A 20713-nucleotide genomic window follows, 5' to 3' on the forward strand; every position below is an offset into this window, starting at 1 on the left:
GGCAGGCGGCCAATTACTGATGCCTGTCGGAATGTGCACAGCAAGGCTCGACATCGGTGGCTCTATTTTCATGGCGACGTTCGTCGTTCTCGCTTCATCAGCGCACCTCTCAGCCTATAATTCATCAGCACATCTCGCAAGCCTATAGTTTGTCATAAATGACGGAAATGTGCAAGGGAATGTACCCAGAAAATTTCATTCAGATTCATTTGCCTCGAAAAATAGCCGGAGTTGGCCTTTAAAACCTGCTGCTGGCCACTTTCCTGTCGGGACCAAGGAGGATTAAAGAAAAAATTTAAATCCTCCTTGGTCGGGAATGCTATGGCACACTAGAGTTACTTCATATACTACCTTTAGGTACCATATACAGTAACTCTATGTCACACTGATAACGCGCGCGCCGTTCGCGACCGCGATCTACCGGAACCGTGGTGATAACGCGAGGAAAGTTATCTAAGTAGATAACGATTATTGTTGTGTAAGAGATATATACACTCTCTAAATAATCCATTTTTAAGAGTGTATTTGTGGAACTGAAAAGACACCCTCTTTTTTACATGGTTCTTTTAGCATGCACGCACATAATCAGTAATCGAAAACCTCCGGCGCGTAGCATAACTCACAGGCAAAATCCCCTCTGTGTCTAAAAAGATTAAAAACTTAATCACTAGCATAACTGCAGCGTAGGCGGCATACTACTAAACTGCGAGCACCATAACCAGCGACGTCATAGTCGCTGGTTGACACTTTTGCAAATAAAGTTACTGCATATTTTTTTAGTTTATTAACTGTAATATAAATTTAAAGTTTGTGTGGAACAATTGCGACTAAACTTATTTGTATTGAGTATTGTGTTAAATGAGTATATTGAAAGCACGGTAGGATCTAGGCAGCGGTAGTTGTTGGCTAGCGGTGCGTTATACGAATGGCTCACCGTTTTTAAGGTGCTTTCTAGCGTATGTGTGAAATCGTGCGTGTGTGTGTGTGAGTCGTGTTTGTTGAGCAGCGGTTCTCGCCGAGGTTTCTCTCAAGTTCTCACGCAAACCGAGCAAGATGGGACGAAGATCCATAAACACCACGAAGAGTGGGAAATACATGAACCCCACGGATCAAGCAAGTACGTGCTCTATGAACTAATAACGCTCGCTGCTTGGCGCACATCGTCGCACCGCTGCAACCCGGCAACGATCGTTCATTATAATGTTCTTGGAGAAGTTTAGTGTTTGAGCTTCGCTTACCTTAGGCTGCAATTGAGAAAATGTCATTTTTTTAGTCGAATGAATGTTTGCTTTTCATACGATCAGCTGTTTTGCGGCTGTGTCTACCAACGTTCGACTTCATCAACGATGCTTGTCGCATATTAGAGAAACTTTCGCGGTTAACATCCCATAAACCGAAAGAAAAAAAAAAGACGCTCATATCGCAAGAAAACCTTGGTTGCACTAGTAATCCGATTATGTTTCCGGTTCGGTCATTATAAACTTTGCGCACTAGACAATTAATTCACTTTATGATTGAGAACTCGTAATGTGAGCGTGGCAGAGCTAACTGGCTGCTTTCGGTTTGCTCCTTTTTTGCAGGAAAAGAAGCTAGGAAACGAGAACTCAAGAAGGTAAAACAGTGTCTTTCTTTTGAAGCGGCATCTCAGTAAGTGCTCAAGTGTTGCGAGGGTAAAAGTTGCGGTTACGCATTTCGAACCACCTAGACGACAAGCTTCAAACTGCTACCACAACTTGCTTTTGAATTTGTCGTGACTCGTTATAATGGCCAAGTATTTGGGCTGTAGTGCCTCAGTAGTTGTACGTTAACTACATGTGAAGTTCCGATCTCCTTCATCACTGCCGTGAACTTCTCGAGTGTCCTAAACACCAACGTGTGTGTATCCCCGATCGTTACACCAAACTCGTCCGCGGCACTACAACACATGTTTTCAGTGTTTTGTTTATTGGTATCGAGTTGGAAGAGATCAGGTGTGCGGTGTGTTTTCGCCAGCTCGCTACAGGAGGTAACTCGAACATTTGATGTCGCAACAGAACGAAACTATTAGAGAACTGTGTGTATACAGCCTTCCAGGGATGATCACGTGGTTGCATGTGGGGCTCGAGGCCGTGTTGTGGTGAGGATGGAAATGAAAGAAACTTGAGCACTGGTCTTTCAAGTGCGTTTCGAAAGACTTCAAACATTAAAGGATAATCCTTGATGTCCCACTATGGCATCTTTTGACACTTTTTGTGTTGCCTTTAGATGCTAGATATGGTGACTTGAAGAAACCTTAGCACCTAAACTCACACAGTTGCTAAAGCATTTACTCTATAGAAGTGTAGCACTCGAGGCTATTCACTGTAAACCATGGGTCCGATTCTCGGCTGTTTTCTCCTGACTGTGGAGAACTAATACACAGAACCATACCTGTAGTGCACATCTATGAAGGCTCTTCATCGAAATTGAATAAGAGCCCTCAGCTCAATATGTTAACCCCTGAAGGACAACTGTTCGTTATGAGCGTTAAACTAAGAAATAGATATACATTAGTTTTTTTGTAGAATTGCAAGTTTGCACTTCCCTGCTAAGTGCCTTCAGCCAGTAATTAATCATAGGCAGTAAATGTCACTTGTTGGACTGGAGCAGCAGCAAAGAGTGAGGGTTGATATGTTAAGACCATTATTGGCATTTTTGTTTAAGCGCACTTGAAGAAATATTGATGCAAAATTCCAGCCCATCGTGTTGTCAGGTAGGCATTATAAACAAACGAAATGTGTGCCCCGGTTCCACATATGATAAGAAGTTCCTGTGTGAGCTCCATGTGATGTGTGCCCCGGTTCTAAATTTGGCAAGAAGTTTTTGTGTTAGCTCTATGTGATGTCACGGCTGGGTTGAGCTAAACCTTGCTTCTGGTATTTTCCCTGGTGTTTGTCTCTGCCAAGAACTGGCTGCAGAAGTTTCTGCAAGTGTTAGTTTTTAATTATTTCATGTTCTAATCATTGGTGTATGTTGTACATTTGGATGAAACATCATTTTAATCAAGCTTTCTATCATCGTTAGTGTGTTAAATCCTGTCAGTAAAAAATTTAGTGCAGCAGCAAACCTTGCATCTTTCTGAGCTCACGCAAACCTTATGACTTCTTTTCATTTGTGGTCCTGCTGCACTTTGACTTGAGCGTGGAAATTGGGCATGGCAAAAACATATAACACCATACACTTACCAGATTAAAATGACAGGGTTTGGAGGCAGTAGTAGAGTAGAAGCAATACTGAGTGGTGTGTTTATTTAACAGCACACAAAATAACAATCATGACAGTGATCAAACAGACATTTGATGTTAATCGGGACAAAGAAGAAACATTCTCGTTGTAATTCCAATAGACGAAGGAATCACTGAAATATAGGTTCTCAGCTCTGGGATATTTCTAAAAAAAACTGATATTGTCATCACAGGGGATTTCACTAAATAAATTATCTTTCTTTGCTTATTTGTGTAGAACAAAAAGCAGCGTCAGATGGTGAGAGCGGCTGTACTGAAAGGGAAGGATCCACAGCAGCTGATCTCAGACTTGCAAAGAATCGACGAAATGGGTGAGTTTGGACGTTACAAAACATTGTTTGAATGAAGTGAGGTCTCTGGGTAGTACCGTTTGCAGTTGGCTCCATATCACATAAGGAAGTCACCGTCTGTCACTCATCACTAACATCATGTGTTGTGTTTTGTGTCATCGTTTCAGTGGCACTGAATGCGGTCTGTCAGAATGCTCTGGCTTGTGATACATGCCTTTTGACCCGTGTTACTGACTATGACCAACAAAATTATCTAAAACAACTGTTTCCACTATTCAGTAAACCGTCCTTAATAAGCACAGCCTGAAGAGAAAGAAAACTTGTCCGTTTAACAAGAGTTCAGTTTACTGAAAGATGAACGAGAATGCAGAATACTACTATAAAATCAGTCATATTAGAGGCAGTTGTCTCACTTAAGCAGCAGTTCTGTGAAAGAGATTTCCGTCTACAAAGAGTCTATTGTATTTCAATTGAAGCCGGTTTATTTGTAAAGATCATTCTCAACATCCAGGGCTTTGTTTTCTCAAACGTGCAATAATAATTACACTTTCGCAATGTGTAACCCACTTGTAGCACTTGTTACCTGTTCGCTGATGGGACTTTCTTTGTCACATTGTCAGATTGTTGTGGTAATCAAAAGGCGTGAGGCAGAATGGCTCGAGACCAAACAGCAAACTTGGGTTTGCTAAAGGCAGCAGCTAGCGCATTTTTAGGGCATTGAACAGACTAATGCGGCTCCTGTGCTGCCTTTAGTTTGTGTAAGCCTCATCAGAGAATACAGATTATCTTTAAGTATCCACTAAAGTCTTGGAGTTTTGAACTTTGTGTATATTAGTCAGGTTTATTACTGCGTGCGGTGCCTGGCTGATTTCTTTAGTAAGCGTACAATCAGAGGAAAAGTCAGAAGATTCGCTGAAGTCTGCCATAAGTTTAATCTTTTTATCCACAGAGATTCGCATTGAGTCAGTCATGACGTGACGTTGTATAATCCTCATCTTTTCAGAATACAATGTGGACAACCCACCGGTGTTGAGCGAGAAAGTTCTTCGGGACAAGCGGAAAAAGCTGAGAGAGACGTGGGATCGCGTGCTTCGGCTCTACGTAAGTGACACTCCCGGCACTTCAAATGATTTTGCCGCAAACTCTGAACACTCTCATCAAAAATTTTTTTGCTGCTGCAGCCGGGGGCCTTAGTTTGATATCGCTGTCTCCTAATGAACTTGTTTTATAACTTGCCACCATTACACACCAACGTGTCTAAACACACGTATAGTGTGTTTATGAAGTAACTGCGCATTGAAAAGTGTAATTGCGTTACTGCCATTGCTAAGCCGATAAAGCCAACAGACAGATAAAATACCTATGCGATTCACACTGTTGCATCGTATGTGAGTTTGTAATGTTATACCCAATTGTCATCATTTTTTTTATTTCTTTACGTTATTTTCGCAAACACGCAGTGCTAAAATGAACGTAACTTCAAATGCACACAACTTGAAAACTACCGCAGTGCATAATATTCCGTATACCAATCTACCTGCATTTGTAATGGTGGCTTTGCAGTAAAATCTCAGTAGTTTGAATGAGGGTGCCATGAATATTTTAGAACAATAAACTTTTGAAGACATTGTGGCAGCATTTTTATATATTCTCAGCAAAAATCTCTCAGTTAAGTGAATTTCTTAATAGAACATATTTCAGTTGGATGAACATAATCAGTGGACCGAGGGATCTGGAAGCTGTCGGATATGGAAACCATTTTCAGTATTTATGTCTAACAAGAACAGTGTGAGAGGAAAATCTAATGGCTGTGCCTGATTACAGTCCTTTAATTCTGCATATCTCAGCAACAAGCTTAGTCAGAGACAGTGAGCAAAAACATGCTCTTGAGCAAAAACAGTCAGAGACAGTGAGCAAAAACATGCAAAAATATGCTGACAGCGCATGTCAGCAACACGATTCGCGGGACACCTGCCCCGCGATCGGACAATCACTCGACCGCCTATGTGTTTTTTTATTTAGTCCCACTTGCCTGTACGACTTTCTTTAACAGCAAAAGGAAGACCCAGAGCACTTCTCGGACCTGAAGAAGATGGAGCTGGAGTATGAGGACAAGCGCAACACACTCATCAAGTACTACGGTAAGTTTGCGGGGTCCGACTTGCATCCTAAACTAGAGGGTATCGTCGCACTCTAAAACTTTAGGACCTTTGTCTGTGTAATGGTTATTTACTGCTAGATTGCTGTAAGAATAACTAACCAAAACCGTTCTGGGAGGTATGGTTGAGATTTTTAATTTTGCGGTAACCTCATAATAGACTATAATATGTTCTCCTTATCTTAGTTTGTTCTTAGTTCCAAATAATGTACCCTATACGTGATGAACCCATTTCTATTTATTTCAAACACGTATCATACTTTGTTTGAACATACATGGCATGCTTGCCATAAAGAAAGCAGATGTGTCAGATTTCATTAACTAACACAATCTCATTTGTATTTATTTATTTTCACCATAAGCTGAAAGTGCAGCTTATGAGAGTATGAGTGTCTGTTGAAATATATTCATTGAACACTGTTCACGTGTCGACAAATTATGGCTGTGACGCGTATTTTTAAGAGCTCTTTGTCATTGCATGCTCCGCACAATTCTCACAATGGATATAAAAAGTTTTTACAGATGTGTCACGGTCCCGCTATTTTTGGGCAGTTCTGCGGTGTTGTCTTGAACCGCTACGCGAGGTATCAAGGTTCCAGAGGTAGCAAACCTGGACACTTGCGAAATAATGTCTGATCAGTTTTCTTGTTAGCGAAGCTACAACAAAAGGCTGATTATTAGTACTTTATCACGAACAGTGCTACTTTATAAACACGTTAATGTAACCTCTTTGTCCCACTTTTGTCATCATTACATTCACTTGTTACGTGTGTCTACTTAGCCTTAATGCATAAAAATGGCATTTTACCTTGGAGTCTTGATGAATGTTGTTACTGCAGAGAATAACGATGCTTATCATCGCTCATCGTGCGCCACCAAACCTTTTTCATAGTGTCAAGTATTTTATCCTTCAAAATGATGTTGAACTCTCTCTGTCGAGTTTGCACTAAAATTATTGATTTGAAGAGCTGAGTACCTGTGAAATTGTGCTTCATCATCAGACTGCATGTATGCATGCTTCTTTGCTAAAAAAGCGTTTGAAGAAGAGGCAGGTGAATACTATGAAGCAGTCCTAAAGTTGCAGATCTGACAGTTTTAGTCAATTTCGCCCTTTTATGCAAATTTAATGAGTTGATTGTATTGGAAGGTTGTTTGAGTGATGTGCACAAGGGCATTCTTAAAATATATTCTTGAAACATTTTGCAACTTTTCACAGTACAGTTATGGCTACATTCAAACCTCATCATAAGAAAGTTGCATCCTACAAGTAAATAATTTGGTTATATTAGAAAATTTGTTATAAAGTTTCATTCCTAACGCGATATCTATTGAAGACTATTTTTGATTCACTTTTTATAACAAGTATTTTGTTATATCTGGGTTCGTTATATCGAGGTTTATCTTGGAAGTGTTCGAATGGCACATCTGTGAGCTTCTGCAGGTCTGTACTTATTTCTCCTTTATTTTGGTTTCAAATACTCTTATGTGCTTTATGATATCTCTTTAAGACAAAGAAGGCAAAATGTAGCCTGTGAAGTAATTGCTACTTTTTTTCTATCTACCAAGTATGCAACACTTAGCCTGCTGAATAACCAGTCACCTCCCCCATTCCCGATTTGCAGAGTCGGTCAAGTTTGCCCAGCAAGTGGAGATTGACCAGATTCCTCTGCCAAGTGCACCGAGTACCCCGCAAGTTGGTATGTCGAAGAATGCCAAATTGTGTTTAGTCATTCGTTCACCGTTGTTGCCTCTGACCAAGTTGGCCAGCTGTGCCACTGAGCATCGTTACTCACGTTGATGGAAGGATCATATAGCATGGCAATTTTTGGACCTAGTGATAAAAACCTCTATTTAAAGAAAAATCTTGCTTGAAATATGTCCTCGGTGCATGATAGGCTAGCAGCCACTTCTCATCTCCACACTAGTGTTTATTACAGCGAAGCTGTATATGTCTGTAGCCTGGCAGATCGAGTCTATTGACAGAGGCACTTTGAACAATATTTATTAATGAACAAATTACCAAAACTAACTCAGTGTTCTTGTGTCGAAGAAATGAACATGGCATAAAAGTAAACATACTGGTGTAAGATTTTGTAGACATTTCAGAATGAGGTCAACAATTTCACCTCAACAACAAGACCGCTTGCATAAGAAACGAATGCCATGCCGTTTTCATGCTTTCGAAACAACAGGATTTTTTACGTAATACTACAAGATTTTATTTTAAGACTGCAGCTGACTAAATAATGTGCATTATACACAAGAGAGAAACCAGGAGTTTTGTCTGCATGGCTATTTTTTCGCTCAGCATAGTCCGTATTGATAATATATGTCCAATCACAGTCTTCACTATATCAGACCCACCGTGGTCACAGTTTCACTGGCTTCCATGTTCACAGTTGTCATAGGGCTCTGAATCTTTCTTCTACAGCTTTCCATTTACCGAAATTATTGCGTGTGACACACTTTGCGTTCTGTTTAAACGGGTTCTGGCACGAAATGTTTCACGTATCGCTTTTTTTGCGTAATATGATAGGCCAAGCTTCCGAGAGTGTCGATATACCGGTAGGCGTGAGTGCACCCTGAAAAACTATTTGCAGCGTGCTTTTAAAAGGTAGTGTCGGTTTCTACTGTACCCTGACATCACGACATGGTATGAGCAGAGCCACCAAGCGGTAGGTGGGCACGCACAAGTTTCCATGATGTATCCTCGTCTGCGCGTCGTTTCTTCAATCGCCTGTTTCGACTACTGTGCGCTGCAGTATGGCAACTGTCACAGCAGGGGGAACGACATTGGGATGCTATCACTTTTAAGGCCCAGGTTTTTTTGTTACAATCCAAAGTCGGTCAGCAAGTGCATTATGCGCTTGTAGCATCCCGTGTAAAGTGCAGCAAGCAAAGTAAACTCCGCTTGGTTGGCGTCCAGTCTCTGCCTGGGTCGCGGCGCACGAATTCGACCCACGCTTGTCTCAGTGCTGAACAAACTGGAATTAGTGGAACTTGCACCCACTGTCTCTCGTTTCGCTGGCGCAAGGCAATTCACAGGGCAAAATATTTGTGCCATGACAGCAAATTCGATATCAAACGATTCATTAGCTTTCTGATAAGCGTATATCTTATATTCGCACGCATGTACACTGTTACACACTCCGCTAGTTCACCTCACAGGTACGCTGGATGACACTGACCGCATGGCTCAAGCGTACGATCGAAAAGTCGACGCGCAAGCTGCCATTTTTTTGTTTGTTTCTTTTGGTGTTTGACGTCGTCACAACTAGCCAGACTGCTGCGTGATGTCACAAGGATTAGTCCTGTAGCTTGATATCAAGTTAGTGTCAATGTCGGTAGGTGGACCATAAGAAATTTTACTTTAACATCAAAATAAAATATCTTATTGGCATTTGCTGAGTGTCACATTTGCTCAAAGCCATCTCTGTATACGAGAGATTTCTATGGAACAGTAAAGTCTCCTCCGAAAAAAGGTGTCAGTACCCCTTTAAAGGCAGTGCGTAAGTCCTATACATCCAATTAATGTTTGGCCACTTTGAGGTACAGGAAGCTTTTTTTTTAATGGACAATAAGCATGAATTGAATGTGAGGGGTTCGCCCTAGGGTACATTTTCACTCACTGCTTGCTCTCGGAAGAACTGGTTTTCAGCCACAAAAAATTCTATTTAAGAAAAGCATGAATGTAGAAAATATGCACAAAGGGCTTCCCAAACTGCAAATTTCTCAAATTTTGCCCTACGCTTTCAAGAGAAAACCATGCATTGGTCTACTAATCATGGTGCTTGACTGCTGAAGCAAAGTTCGTAAGATTGAATCCCGGCCACAGCTTGATGGTGCACGTTATGTGCACATTTAAATTTAGGTGCACATTAAAGAACTGCACGTGGTTGAAACTTCTGGAGGCCTCAACTATAACGTTCCTCATAATCATATTGTGGTTTTTGGTCTTGAAACCCCTACAATTATTGTATTGCAACCACCCATCATGACAGATGTTGTGAATAGTCATAGCAGTGGTAAAAACAGAGCAGAATAGATGGATTTGTGCAGAGTCACTTTCTTGTTTCTTTCCCTCGCAGCCCCTTCGCTAATCCCACTTCCTGTCGACGTGCCATCTATACTGAAGAAGCCTCCCCTGTGAGTGCCTTTTGTCTTCTTCGTCTGGCTTCCTGTAATGGCTAAATAAGTAACCTTTCAGTGATCCCCTTTGCTTGCCTACGCTGTCTCGCTGTACACAATGCATTCACTGGGTCATTGTCATTCCTGTGGTTGAACTGATTGGCGGAGATACTGAGCCAAGGGCAAGTAAGCAAAGAGTGGACAAGCGCATTGAGTGTGCTTGTCCACGTCTGTGCTTGTCCGTGTTTTCACTTGTTCTTGTCCTAGTGTTTGCACCAATCACTTCACTCTCAGCTATGTGCCAACTAGCCCAATGGCAGACGCTACTAAAGATCACTTACGTTCCTGAGGTTGAACTGATTGGCGCAAATACTATGCAAAGGACAAGTAAACAAAAATGTGGACAAGCGCGTTGAGTGTGCTTGTTCACGTCTGCACTTGTACAAGTTATCACTTATTTGTTCTTGTCCTACTGTTTGTGCCAATCGATTCAATCTCAGCTATGCACCTACTAGCCCGATGGCCGACACTACTAAGGATCGCTTTCAATAAACAGTGACCCCTCGGCCAAGGCGCCCGGCGTGCCACCCGGACCACCTCCAGAGCTGTCGGACGACGACGACGATGAAGAAGAGGAGAACGGTCAGTCTCGGCACTTGCACTTGCTGCATCTGTTCATGTATTTCATGTCTTTAAAGCCTCAAACTTGATTAAAGTAGTACACACGGTGTCACAAGAAAAAGAAAGTCACAAAAATTCTCGAAAAACCTCTCTAAGTTAGTGCAGACCCCAATATGCATCCTGAAAAGAGCTCGTGCCTTCCTTTGGTCGTATTCGTTGACTGATAAGTTCGTTTCTTTTTGCTTGTGCTTTCTTCTTTTGAAACTCTGCACTCGATACTTTCCGGTCAAGAATTTTGTGACATGCTGGTAATTCTGTTGCCATTTGTGACTTGGAAGAGCCGGGTATGCAGTGTTAAAAATAAAGAAAGACACTCAAGGCAAGTGATCATAAAGTGAGGGAGTGGGGAACCCCTACTCGGAGGATTATCGTAAACAGGTGGTTGGACAGAATATTTTATGTATGTTGAGTGCAGTCAATGACATCACATAATACACTCTGGCTAGAATTAATAAGATAAGCGGTACCGCGTTATAACCAAAGCATGCTTTTTTCGGCTTTTGCCTATGCCAAAAGGGCACCCCACCTTTCAAAAGCAATTTACTACACTTTTCACTTGCAGACACGTTCAACGCAATCACAACACAGCAGTTGTTGTGATTGTGTTGAATCACAACACCGTAACACAATCACAACACCACAGTTGCTGCCGCAGTTGGTCCTTGTTTTTGTAGATGGTCGACACGGTCGTGTCGGAAACGCCGTATTTTGCCGCCACCGACGCCTTCTTCAGGCCACTCTTAATGTCCCTTATGACGCATTCCTTAATCTCCAGCGATAGGGCTCGGCGTTTTTTCACACCGCTTGAAGACGACGCCGACGCCATGGCGGCAGGAGCTACGCAACACACGTGCTCTGGGCTCTCAGACGGCAACAACACGGCGAAGCGCACACAGCAAATCCAAAGAGGCAAAAGAAGGAGGTTGAGAAAAAAAAAAGCATGCTACCACTTTTCTCCCCCACTCCGTGCAGCGCGCACCCGGATTGGACGCTGCCACGGTCGCCACGGTGACGAAAACACGCTCCCTCCTTCCAAGGTCTCCCCGACTCCCTCCCTACTGTACCCTCTCTTCTCCTCCGCAATGTTTGACTTTTCGCGGCGGTCTCCACGTGCGCCCTCCCGCTCACACTCCCAACAATCCGGTGCGCCGGGAACGTTGCCGGGAAACCGTGCTGACCGTGCTCCATTCGCCGATTTTATGGTCGCGCACCTAAAAACTCCGCGCTATAACCGGTGGTCTCCTTCGCGCGCCTACGCAATAAACGGTTGGCCTATACATTGAGTTTTATGGGCGACATATCGGTGGTCAAAAAAACCCACGTTATAACCGGTCCCGCACAAAAAGCGGCTACGTTATAAGTGGTCTGCCCTGTATGTACCCTGAGGCAAATGAAAAATCATTTACACTTTTCATTCTACTGTTTATTAACATGAAGCTAGGGTTCTACTATGCATATTAATTTTTCTTTGAAATGTCCCTCTTTATCAATGCACTTGGCCCCAACGGTCAACGAGCTTACGTATTTTTCAAAATAAAAGATTTTCGGTTAGTCATGGAGCCACTTTCGCACCGCATTTTGCACATCTAAATCAACCACGCAACGCATCCTTGAGTGGCCCGAACAAACGAAAGTCGCATGAAGCTAGGTCTGGGCTGTAGGGTGGGCGTACCAATAGTTCAAATTTCATTTATTTAATGGGATCAGTAGTGCGAATAACCATATGTGGCCGTCCATTCTCATAACAAAACTTTATTTTACAGCAAACGTCTGCGTTTGTGGCGAATTGCTTGTTGCGATTGTTGTGAATAGCAAATTCTTTATCCCCAAAGATGCAGTTTTACGTGATACTGCATTTCTCCTGTATTGCGAAGATAGTCTGTGATGAATGTCTAGAGCTTTGACCCCCTCCGACCAGCGAAAACGAATCACTGCTCATTGTTCCTCTTTGGTGCAAAATTCTATAGGAGCAGCCAGGATATATCGGCTACAAATGGAAGAAAAAATAAGGAATTAAGGACAAACTTTCACATTATTAGCACAGCATTGTAACAATAAAGTATGCAAGGGCAGAAGACAAACTGCCTAGTATCACAAAAGTTGTGACAAAATGGTAGATAATTTATGACTTGCCTTCGTTGTATGCATGGTAATTCACTTCTACCTTGGCCAGAACCCTTTCTTTATAGGCTATCTGAACTTTTAATCAGTGTTAGTAACATTGATGAAGTCACTAATTTTATTGAGTCCTTTCTTTTTAGCAATGTTTAATTTCCTCAGTCCAAAAGAGATTATAATCTTACTAGGACTTTCTAGCAACCAAAGTCTTCGATGCATAGAAATCCTGAGGTCAAAACTCTGCAATTTAAGCCAGAAGTAGCGTATTGGTGAGGGCTGCATTTATAGTTAGCAAAGCTCAGTAGCTGCTGAAAGTTCCATGTCCCAATGCATTATTTTGCATGGTTCTGTTAAGTGGACCATCACTGTATTTTGAACTCACATATCAAGGCCTCTTAACTGGAATGCTGAGGTGCATGAATGCAATTTCATTGCATTTATTGGCTTGAATTCAAAACTTGAGATGTACATTTTGAAGCAGTTAAGCATAATTCACTATAGGTGAAACTTCATTACTCTGCTAACAGGTGGCCACAATTTGCCTTGATAGTGATGTCTGTGTATACAGTGGTGTAACGGATTGAGAAAACACGTCACAGAGCATATTTAATGAAGCCTTTATTGTTATGTAAACCAGTACATCTGCAAGTGGCTACAGCACACTTGTCTTTCATTGGGAAAATGAATGAAGGTTGCCTTACAATCATTACAATGGGCAACATGGTCCTAAATTATAACACAAGGGCTAAGAGTGAGTGAGACCTCAGCGTCATCTGTTTACCGGTCTACACTGGTGGTTTGTGCACCGTGTTCATTTTCTTTTTTTGCAGAACGCAAAGCTCTAGCAATGCTCCCACCCAAGCCAAACAGCAGCCTTCCGCATTATCAGAGATACCTTTACGACTTCAGGGTGCCCTAGTTTTGTAAACTTCAAGAGGAGTTAGCTAAAAGACGTTTGCAAATGGTTGGGATTTCAGAAAGCATGTTTCTGTAATGCTACTGGAATCTTGATACGGGCAAGGAAGACAAATGACGCAAGAACCAATGTTGTCTTTCTTCCTTTCCTGTGTTATCTAGCGCTATGAATTGCTGAAAGGCATCTAACCAAGTTGCCCGTAATCCATACTTTGAGAAATTGCAATGATCTGTGCTAGTTCTAAAACCATACCTAAATGTTATGAAATAACTTCAGATAGAATTATTTCCTTTTTCTTCTGTTGCAGCTTTCGTTTGACTGTCTCTTTTGCAGCAGTCTTGCTGAAATGTCTGCTGTGGTTACCATGACACATGTAGGAAGGACTTGATTGATTGATTTGTGGGGTTTAACGTCCCAAAACCACCATTTGATTATGAGAGACGCCGTAGTGGAGGGCTCCGGAAATTTTGACCACCTGGGGTTCTTTAACGTGCACCCAAATCTGAGTACACGGGCCTACAACATTTCCGCCTCCATCGGAAATGCAGCCGCCGCAGCCGGGAATCGACCCGCGACCTGCGGGTCAGCAGCCGAGTACCTTAGCCACTAGACCACCGCGGCGGGGCATGTAGGAAGGATTTCAGCAACCGCGGTACTACACAGCGGTTATAGCGGTCGGCTGCTGAGCTAAAATTTATTGGTTCAGTCGCAACCGCATTTCGATGGAGGCGAAATACTAGATGCCCGTGCATTGAGATTTAAGTGTATATCAAAGGATGCCGTATGGTTGAAACCTTGTGAAACTACGACTATGTTGCGCCTCATAACCATATTGTAATGAATCTGAATAACGGACGCTCTGCTGGTAATGAAGAAGACGAGGATGATCCGTGGCTGTAGTAGTAGCTCGCTCACGCCGCTCGCCATTAGCCAGACCTGCCTGATAAAGCACATTTTGCCAAGCTGCGTCTGAACCTTTCTCGACGTACAACACGTCTATTCTAAGTGGTGGAGGAGCCGGGGTTCCCACCAACCTAGAACTTCGCAATCAGACGCTACCCTCACCTTTCACCATGACTGCTCCTGGCCCTTTTCAAGCTGCCTTACCAACGACAGTCTACTGTACAGGCGTGCCTCGGCAACGCGACCCACCAATTTTTCGCGGCAACGACGAACAAAACGTCAAGGACTGGCTCGTCGAGTACGAAATCGTAAGCGCTTCCAACAAGTGGAACGCCTGCGACCAGCTCACAAACGTGCGCTTTTACTTCGCTGAAGTGGCCAGCCTCTGGTTCAAGAACCAGGAAGGCGAAATCACCAACTGGTCCGCCTTCAAGACCACCATCGCCGCGGTCTTCGGTCGTCTCGCCGTGCGCCGGCTTCGCGCGGAACAGCGTCTCCGTAGTCGAGTCCAGCGCAGGGACGAGACCTTTACAAGTTACATTGAAGATGTCTTGTCTCTTTGCAAGCGCGTCGATGAATCTTTAACTGAACACAACAAAATCAAGCACATCATCAAAAGAGTTGACGATGATACCTTCCAGATACTCGTCGCTAGGAATCCACAGACCGTCACCGATGTTGTCCAGCTCTGTCAGGAGCACGACGAGTTGCGTAAGCAGCGTGTCTCGACGCGCAGGGCTGCTGAAGATACGGCTGAAGTTTCCGCCCTCGTGCACGACGTCGCTGCTGATCACACCGTCTTACTGCCCCACATCAAACAATTCATTCGTGAAGAAGTTGCGCGTCAGCTTTCTCTTGTGACCGAAGCATCCGCGCCAGTGACCTCATTAGACTCACGTCTATGCCAGGTAATTGAGACACAGGTCACGTAGGCACTGCCTCCATCGCCATCTGTCCCTACGCCGCTGACCTACGCTGCCGTCGTTGCTAGACCCCCAGCCCCGCCTGTCTCTGGCGCGTACCGGGGCACCGGGTCCTCCTACCCTACGACGCTGCCTACATACACGGCACCCCATCCCGTTTCGCCCCCTGCACCTTCTGTCGTTAACCCATGGCGCACCTTGGATAATCGACCCATCTGTTTCGCATGCGGTTTCGTGGGACATATAGCACGCTACTGTCGCCGTCGCAACGTCCAGCCTCCAGACCATGGGAATTCTGCAAATTACCAGGCTGCCCAGAATCGCCAGCGACCATCTTCTCCTATCACCGACTCATTGTCACCACGACGCCCTGTCAATTCTCGCCGGTCATTACCACCTCGTCGCCGATCTGTCTCCCCGATGCTTCGGCGCACGAGCCCCGCTCGAGAGGAAAACTAACAGCCGCAGTTCCGGAGGCAAGAACTGCGTCGTCGTCGAACTTTCTAAGACCTCCTCTTTGTCCGACCAACGAAATTGATGTGCTAGTAGAAGGTGTTGCTGTATGTGCACTTGTCGACACAGGTGCGGTCATTTCTGTAATTAGTGAAAAACTGTGTTGCGATTTGAGGAAAGTTACAACGCCGCTTACGAATCTTGCTCTGCGTACAGCCACCTCCCATTTCATCGCGCCGACAGCTCAGTGCACAGCAAGCGTTCTTATTCAAGATGTTTGGTACGCCGTCAGCTTTGTTGTTCTCCCACGTTCATCTTACGACGTCATACTAGGATGGGATTTCCTTTCTACCCATCAGGCCCTCGTCGACTGTGCTCATGCTGAACTCACGTTGACGAATCCGTGCCTTGATATCGACCACCACAGGCCCTCGAAAGTGTTTGCCGCAGCTGACGTCCGCATCGCGCCGTTGTCCGCCGTCCTAGTACCTGTGTTTTCCCCTGCTGCCACTAGCTCGACGCTCCTGTTCCAACCAACTATACCTAGTGTGCAACACCGAACCATCGTCCTCCTGTTTGCCGTCATCAACTTTTCCAATGGTTCGGCGGTACTTTATGCGTGCAACGTTTCTGCTTGTCCGTACATCCTGCTACGCGGCGAGTGTCTGGGAAGCCTCGAGACCTTAAATTGTATTTTCGAAGACCCGATCTATCCAGGCAAGCCATTTTTACCGACTTGAGCCATTACACCCGCAACTGACGCTAATGAACCTATGGATGTATTCCGCAAGTCCATTGATTGCAACCTCACGCCTGGGCAGCAGGAACCGCTGATCAAGCTCCTACAGCGTTTTCGAGCCTCGTTTGACCACAATCAGCCTTCCTTAGGTCGAGCGTCATCTGTTCACCATATAGATACCGGTCAAGAGACGCCATTACGGCAGCGTCCATGTCGTGTGTCAACTACCGAACGCCGTGCCATCAATGAACAGGTTGATAACATGCTGACACGTGGCATAATCGAACCGTCAAGCAGTCCCTGGGCCTCTCCAGTTGTGTTGGTGAAGAAGAAGGACGGATCCATCAGGTTTTGCGTGGACTACCAACGTCTCAACCGAATCACGAGCAAGGATGTCTATCCGCTGCCACGCATTGACGATGCCTTGGACTGCCTACAGGAGGCCGAATTTTTCTCTTCTTTAGATCTGCGCTCTGGATATTGGCAGGTACCCATGGCAGAGGCCGATCGCGAAAAAACTGCTTTCATCACGCCCGACGGGCTTTACGAATTCACAGTCATGCCCTTCGGCCTCTGCAACGCGCCAACTACTTTTGAGCGGATGATGGACTCTATCCTTCGAGGCCTCAAATGGAACGTTTGTCTTTGTTATTTAGATGACATTGTCGTCTTTTCAACTGATTTCGCAACCCATTTAACCCGCCTCGAGAAAGTCCTCGCATGTATTTCTGCCGTGGGGCTGCAACTGAATCTGAAGAAGTGCCATTTCGCCGCTCGAAAGCTTACGATCCTTGGTCACGTGGTTTCAAAAGACAGCATTCTTCCTGACCCTGCCAAACTTACAGCCGTTTTAGCGTTTCCCAAACCGACCACCATGAAAGAGCTCCGAAGCTTCATAGGCCTTTGCTCTTACTTTCGGCGCTTCGTCCGCAATTTCGCGACGATCATCGCTCCTTTGACCAAGCTCCTCGCCGGCTCTAGAGACCTTTCAGCCTGGTCTGCCACCTGTGACGATTCTTTCAATGAACTGCGCCGCCTATTCTGTGACACTACGACCCATCGGCACCCACAGAGATCCACACCGACGCTAGTGGTGTCGGGCTAGGTGCTGTCCTTGCACAGAAGAAAGACGGCTTCCAAGAGTACGTGGTTGCCTACGCAAGCCAAACTCTTAGCAAAGCCGAAATTGACTATTCCGTCACTGAAAAAGAATGCCTCGCCATTATTTGGGCAATAGAGAAATTTCGACCTTACGTGTACGGGCGCCCTTTTGACGCCGTGACTGACCACCACGCCCTCTGCTGGTTGTCGTCACTGAAGGATCCAAGCGGTCGCCTCGCCCGATGGGCATTACACCTCCAAGAATATAATATTCGCGTGGTTTATCGCTCCGGCCGGAAACATTCGGACGCCGACGCCCTATCCCGTTCGCCTCTACCTCCTGACCCGGACTGCTGCGAAAGTCTAACCTGTGATGCAACTGCCATCACCATCGCCGACATGCCATCTGAGCAATGCAAGGACCCTTGGGTTGCTTCGATTCTAGACATCCTGGCTGGGCGGACGGCTTCCCCCCCTTCTCGCACGTTGCGTCGGCAAGTCGAGTACTTCGCCACTCGCGACGACGTGCTGTACTGACGCAACTACCCACCCGGTGGACGTCAATGGCTACTCGTGATTCCACGTCACCTGCGATCCGAAATTTGTTCCACGTTTCATGACGACCCCCAATGTGGCCACGCAGGTTTCCTGAAGACTTATTCTCGCATACGTCTACAATATTACTGGCGTGGCATGTACCGTTTTATACGACAATACGTTCGGGCCTGATCGACGTGCCAGAGACGAAAAACCCCCCTTATCACGCCAGCGGTACCTTGCTACCCTTACCATGCCCATCCCGACCATTCGACCGCGTCGGCATCGATATCTATGGTCCCCCTCCCAACACTGCTGATGGTAACCGGTGGATCATAGTTGCTGTCGACCATCTCACGCGGTATACCGAAACTTCATCCCTTCTCTCGTCTACAGCAAAAGACGTTGCGATTTTCGTTCTTCACAACATCGTATTACGTCATGGAGCACCTCGGGAGTTACTGAGCGATCGTGGTCGCGTATTCTTGTCAGACGTCATCACAGCATTGCTGCGTGAGTGCCACGTCGTTCACCGCACTACAAGCGCCTATCATCCCCAGACCAATGAATTGACAGAGCGCTTCAACCGCACCCTTGGTGACATGCTGTCTATGTATATCTCGTCAGATCACTCTAATTGGGACCGAGTGCTCCCGTTTATCACGTTCGCCTATAATACCGCCATTCAAAGCACTACTGGGTTCTCCTTTTTTCCTCCTTTACGGACGTGAACCTTCTTGCACTATGGACACCATTCTGTCGTACAAACCTGACTCCTCAGAGTCCACGACTTTGTCTCAAGCCGCTACATACGCTGAAGAATGCTGCCAACTGGCAAGATCATTCACAACCCAAGACCAAGGACGCCAAAAGCACCACCATGACGCATCAAATAACACTACTTCCTACGATGCAGGTTCACTCGTCTGGCTGCATGTCCCTTCTGCTACACCTGGCCTTTCTACCAAGTTGGTCCCAAGTATCACGGCCCATATCGTGTGCTACAAAAAACGTTATCAGTAAATTACCTCATTGAGCCACTGGAACCATCTTCTGACCAACGTCGTCGTGGCCAGCAAATTGTCCACGTCTCGAAACTTAAGCCCTGCTACGACCCTCCCTTGTTTACTTGTTCATAGGTCACCAGGATGGCTCCTTATTTCGCGGGGAGTAATTGTAATGAATCTGAACAACGGACGCTCTGCTGGTAATGAAGAAGACGAGGATGATCGGTGGCTGTAGTAGTAGCTCGCGCACGCCGCTCGCCATTAGCCAGACCTGCCTGATAAAGCACATTTTGCCAAGCTGAATTTGAACCTTTCTCGCCGTACAACACCTCTATTTTAATATAATGGTTTTGGCTCATAGAACCCTGCCCACAACAGCAGGGTAGATTTGGTACTTTCTCAATTTCATCTATCTGGGTCTGGAATGAACAAGATGAAACTATAGCAACTCAGTTTAGCTGAGTTTAGGGGGTACTATTATAAGCAGTGTGAGTTCGAAGACACGAGCGCATGGCCAAGAGCCTCAAAATACAGATAACTTGATAAGATGATGGCGCTGCCCAAACTCGAGGGGAAAAAAAGGCGCTCTTCCGGTGACTGTTGGCACTCCCACATCACCATATACACGCATGATCGTTGCTTTGACAAACGGCAGTTTATCGCGTGTCATTGGCCGCTAGCAGTGATAACAAGTAAATAAAATTCACCAAAAATGAGGATGCATATCAAAATGCTCAGTGAACACCATCTAGATGTAATAAAAGCTACGCATGTGCATCGCGGCCGGCTACGTCACAGCCAAAATCTTTGCGGCTGTATAGCCTGCTGGGTCAGCTGGTTGTGGCTGCGCCCATTGATGTGAGTTCATATCGCCGATGGCAGCCACTGACACACTACAAGCTGTGTTTTACAGCAGTGATATTGAGGAGGAAGTGTCAACAGCTAGCAGAGGCGCGCCGCCTCTTCCACTTTGTTTTCAACAGCAGCCGCTGTCAATCAGCCGATGTAGGGTTCGAGGCTATTCAACACGCGATTGCGTGTTCAAGCTCATATAGCTCACGATAGCACCTTATGCTGAGGACAGAATATGCAGTGCTGAAACAGTAGCAGCAGCGACTCTGAAGTGCACAATGGGAAGCTGCTTACGCTCAAATGCTAAGATTTTTTGCTTGTACATCAAGGTACCACAGATTTGTGAGTATATGCATTGAAATGTTTGACGTTGGAACCATGCCCCACTGTTTGTGGAAATAGTGAAGCATTTTTCGAGACGCTTCAGGCTTGCATCTTGCTTCAGGCATTCCAGTAATGTGCAGGTATCGTATAACACAGTGTTGTTGTTTTCATTCCATTTTTCAGAGCCCCCTGCTACTAACGTGGAGAACGTGCCCGAAGAGAAGGATACAACGGGTAAACGACGCTCATGTTCTGTTACAATATCTTCATTTTTGTTTTTTTAATAGGGAAATTTAGCTTATCTGCACACTCTTCTTACC

At 45.1% G+C, this 20713-nt stretch overlaps 1 protein-coding gene across 1 annotated transcript in view; it reads left to right on the plus strand.

Moving 5' to 3' along the window:
- Positions 1 to 914: 914 nt before the first annotated feature.
- Positions 915 to 20713, plus strand: part of LOC119179445 (uncharacterized) — a 29579-nt gene continuing 9780 nt past the window's right edge. Inside the window, exons 1-9 of the mRNA XM_037430514.2 lie at positions 915 to 1117; positions 1581 to 1612; positions 3481 to 3574; positions 4557 to 4654; positions 5607 to 5694; positions 7334 to 7408; positions 9800 to 9857; positions 10396 to 10481; positions 20577 to 20627. Coding sequence (XP_037286411.2) covers positions 1054 to 1117; positions 1581 to 1612; positions 3481 to 3574; positions 4557 to 4654; positions 5607 to 5694; positions 7334 to 7408; positions 9800 to 9857; positions 10396 to 10481; positions 20577 to 20627 — 646 coding nt within the window. The 5' untranslated portion in view covers positions 915 to 1053. The remainder of the gene's footprint in view (positions 1118 to 1580; positions 1613 to 3480; positions 3575 to 4556; positions 4655 to 5606; positions 5695 to 7333; positions 7409 to 9799; positions 9858 to 10395; positions 10482 to 20576; positions 20628 to 20713) is intronic.

The sequence above is a fragment of the Rhipicephalus microplus genome, chromosome 7 (assembly GCF_043290135.1).
Source record: "Rhipicephalus microplus isolate Deutch F79 chromosome 7, USDA_Rmic, whole genome shotgun sequence".
Taxonomy (NCBI): domain Eukaryota; kingdom Metazoa; phylum Arthropoda; class Arachnida; order Ixodida; family Ixodidae; genus Rhipicephalus; species Rhipicephalus microplus.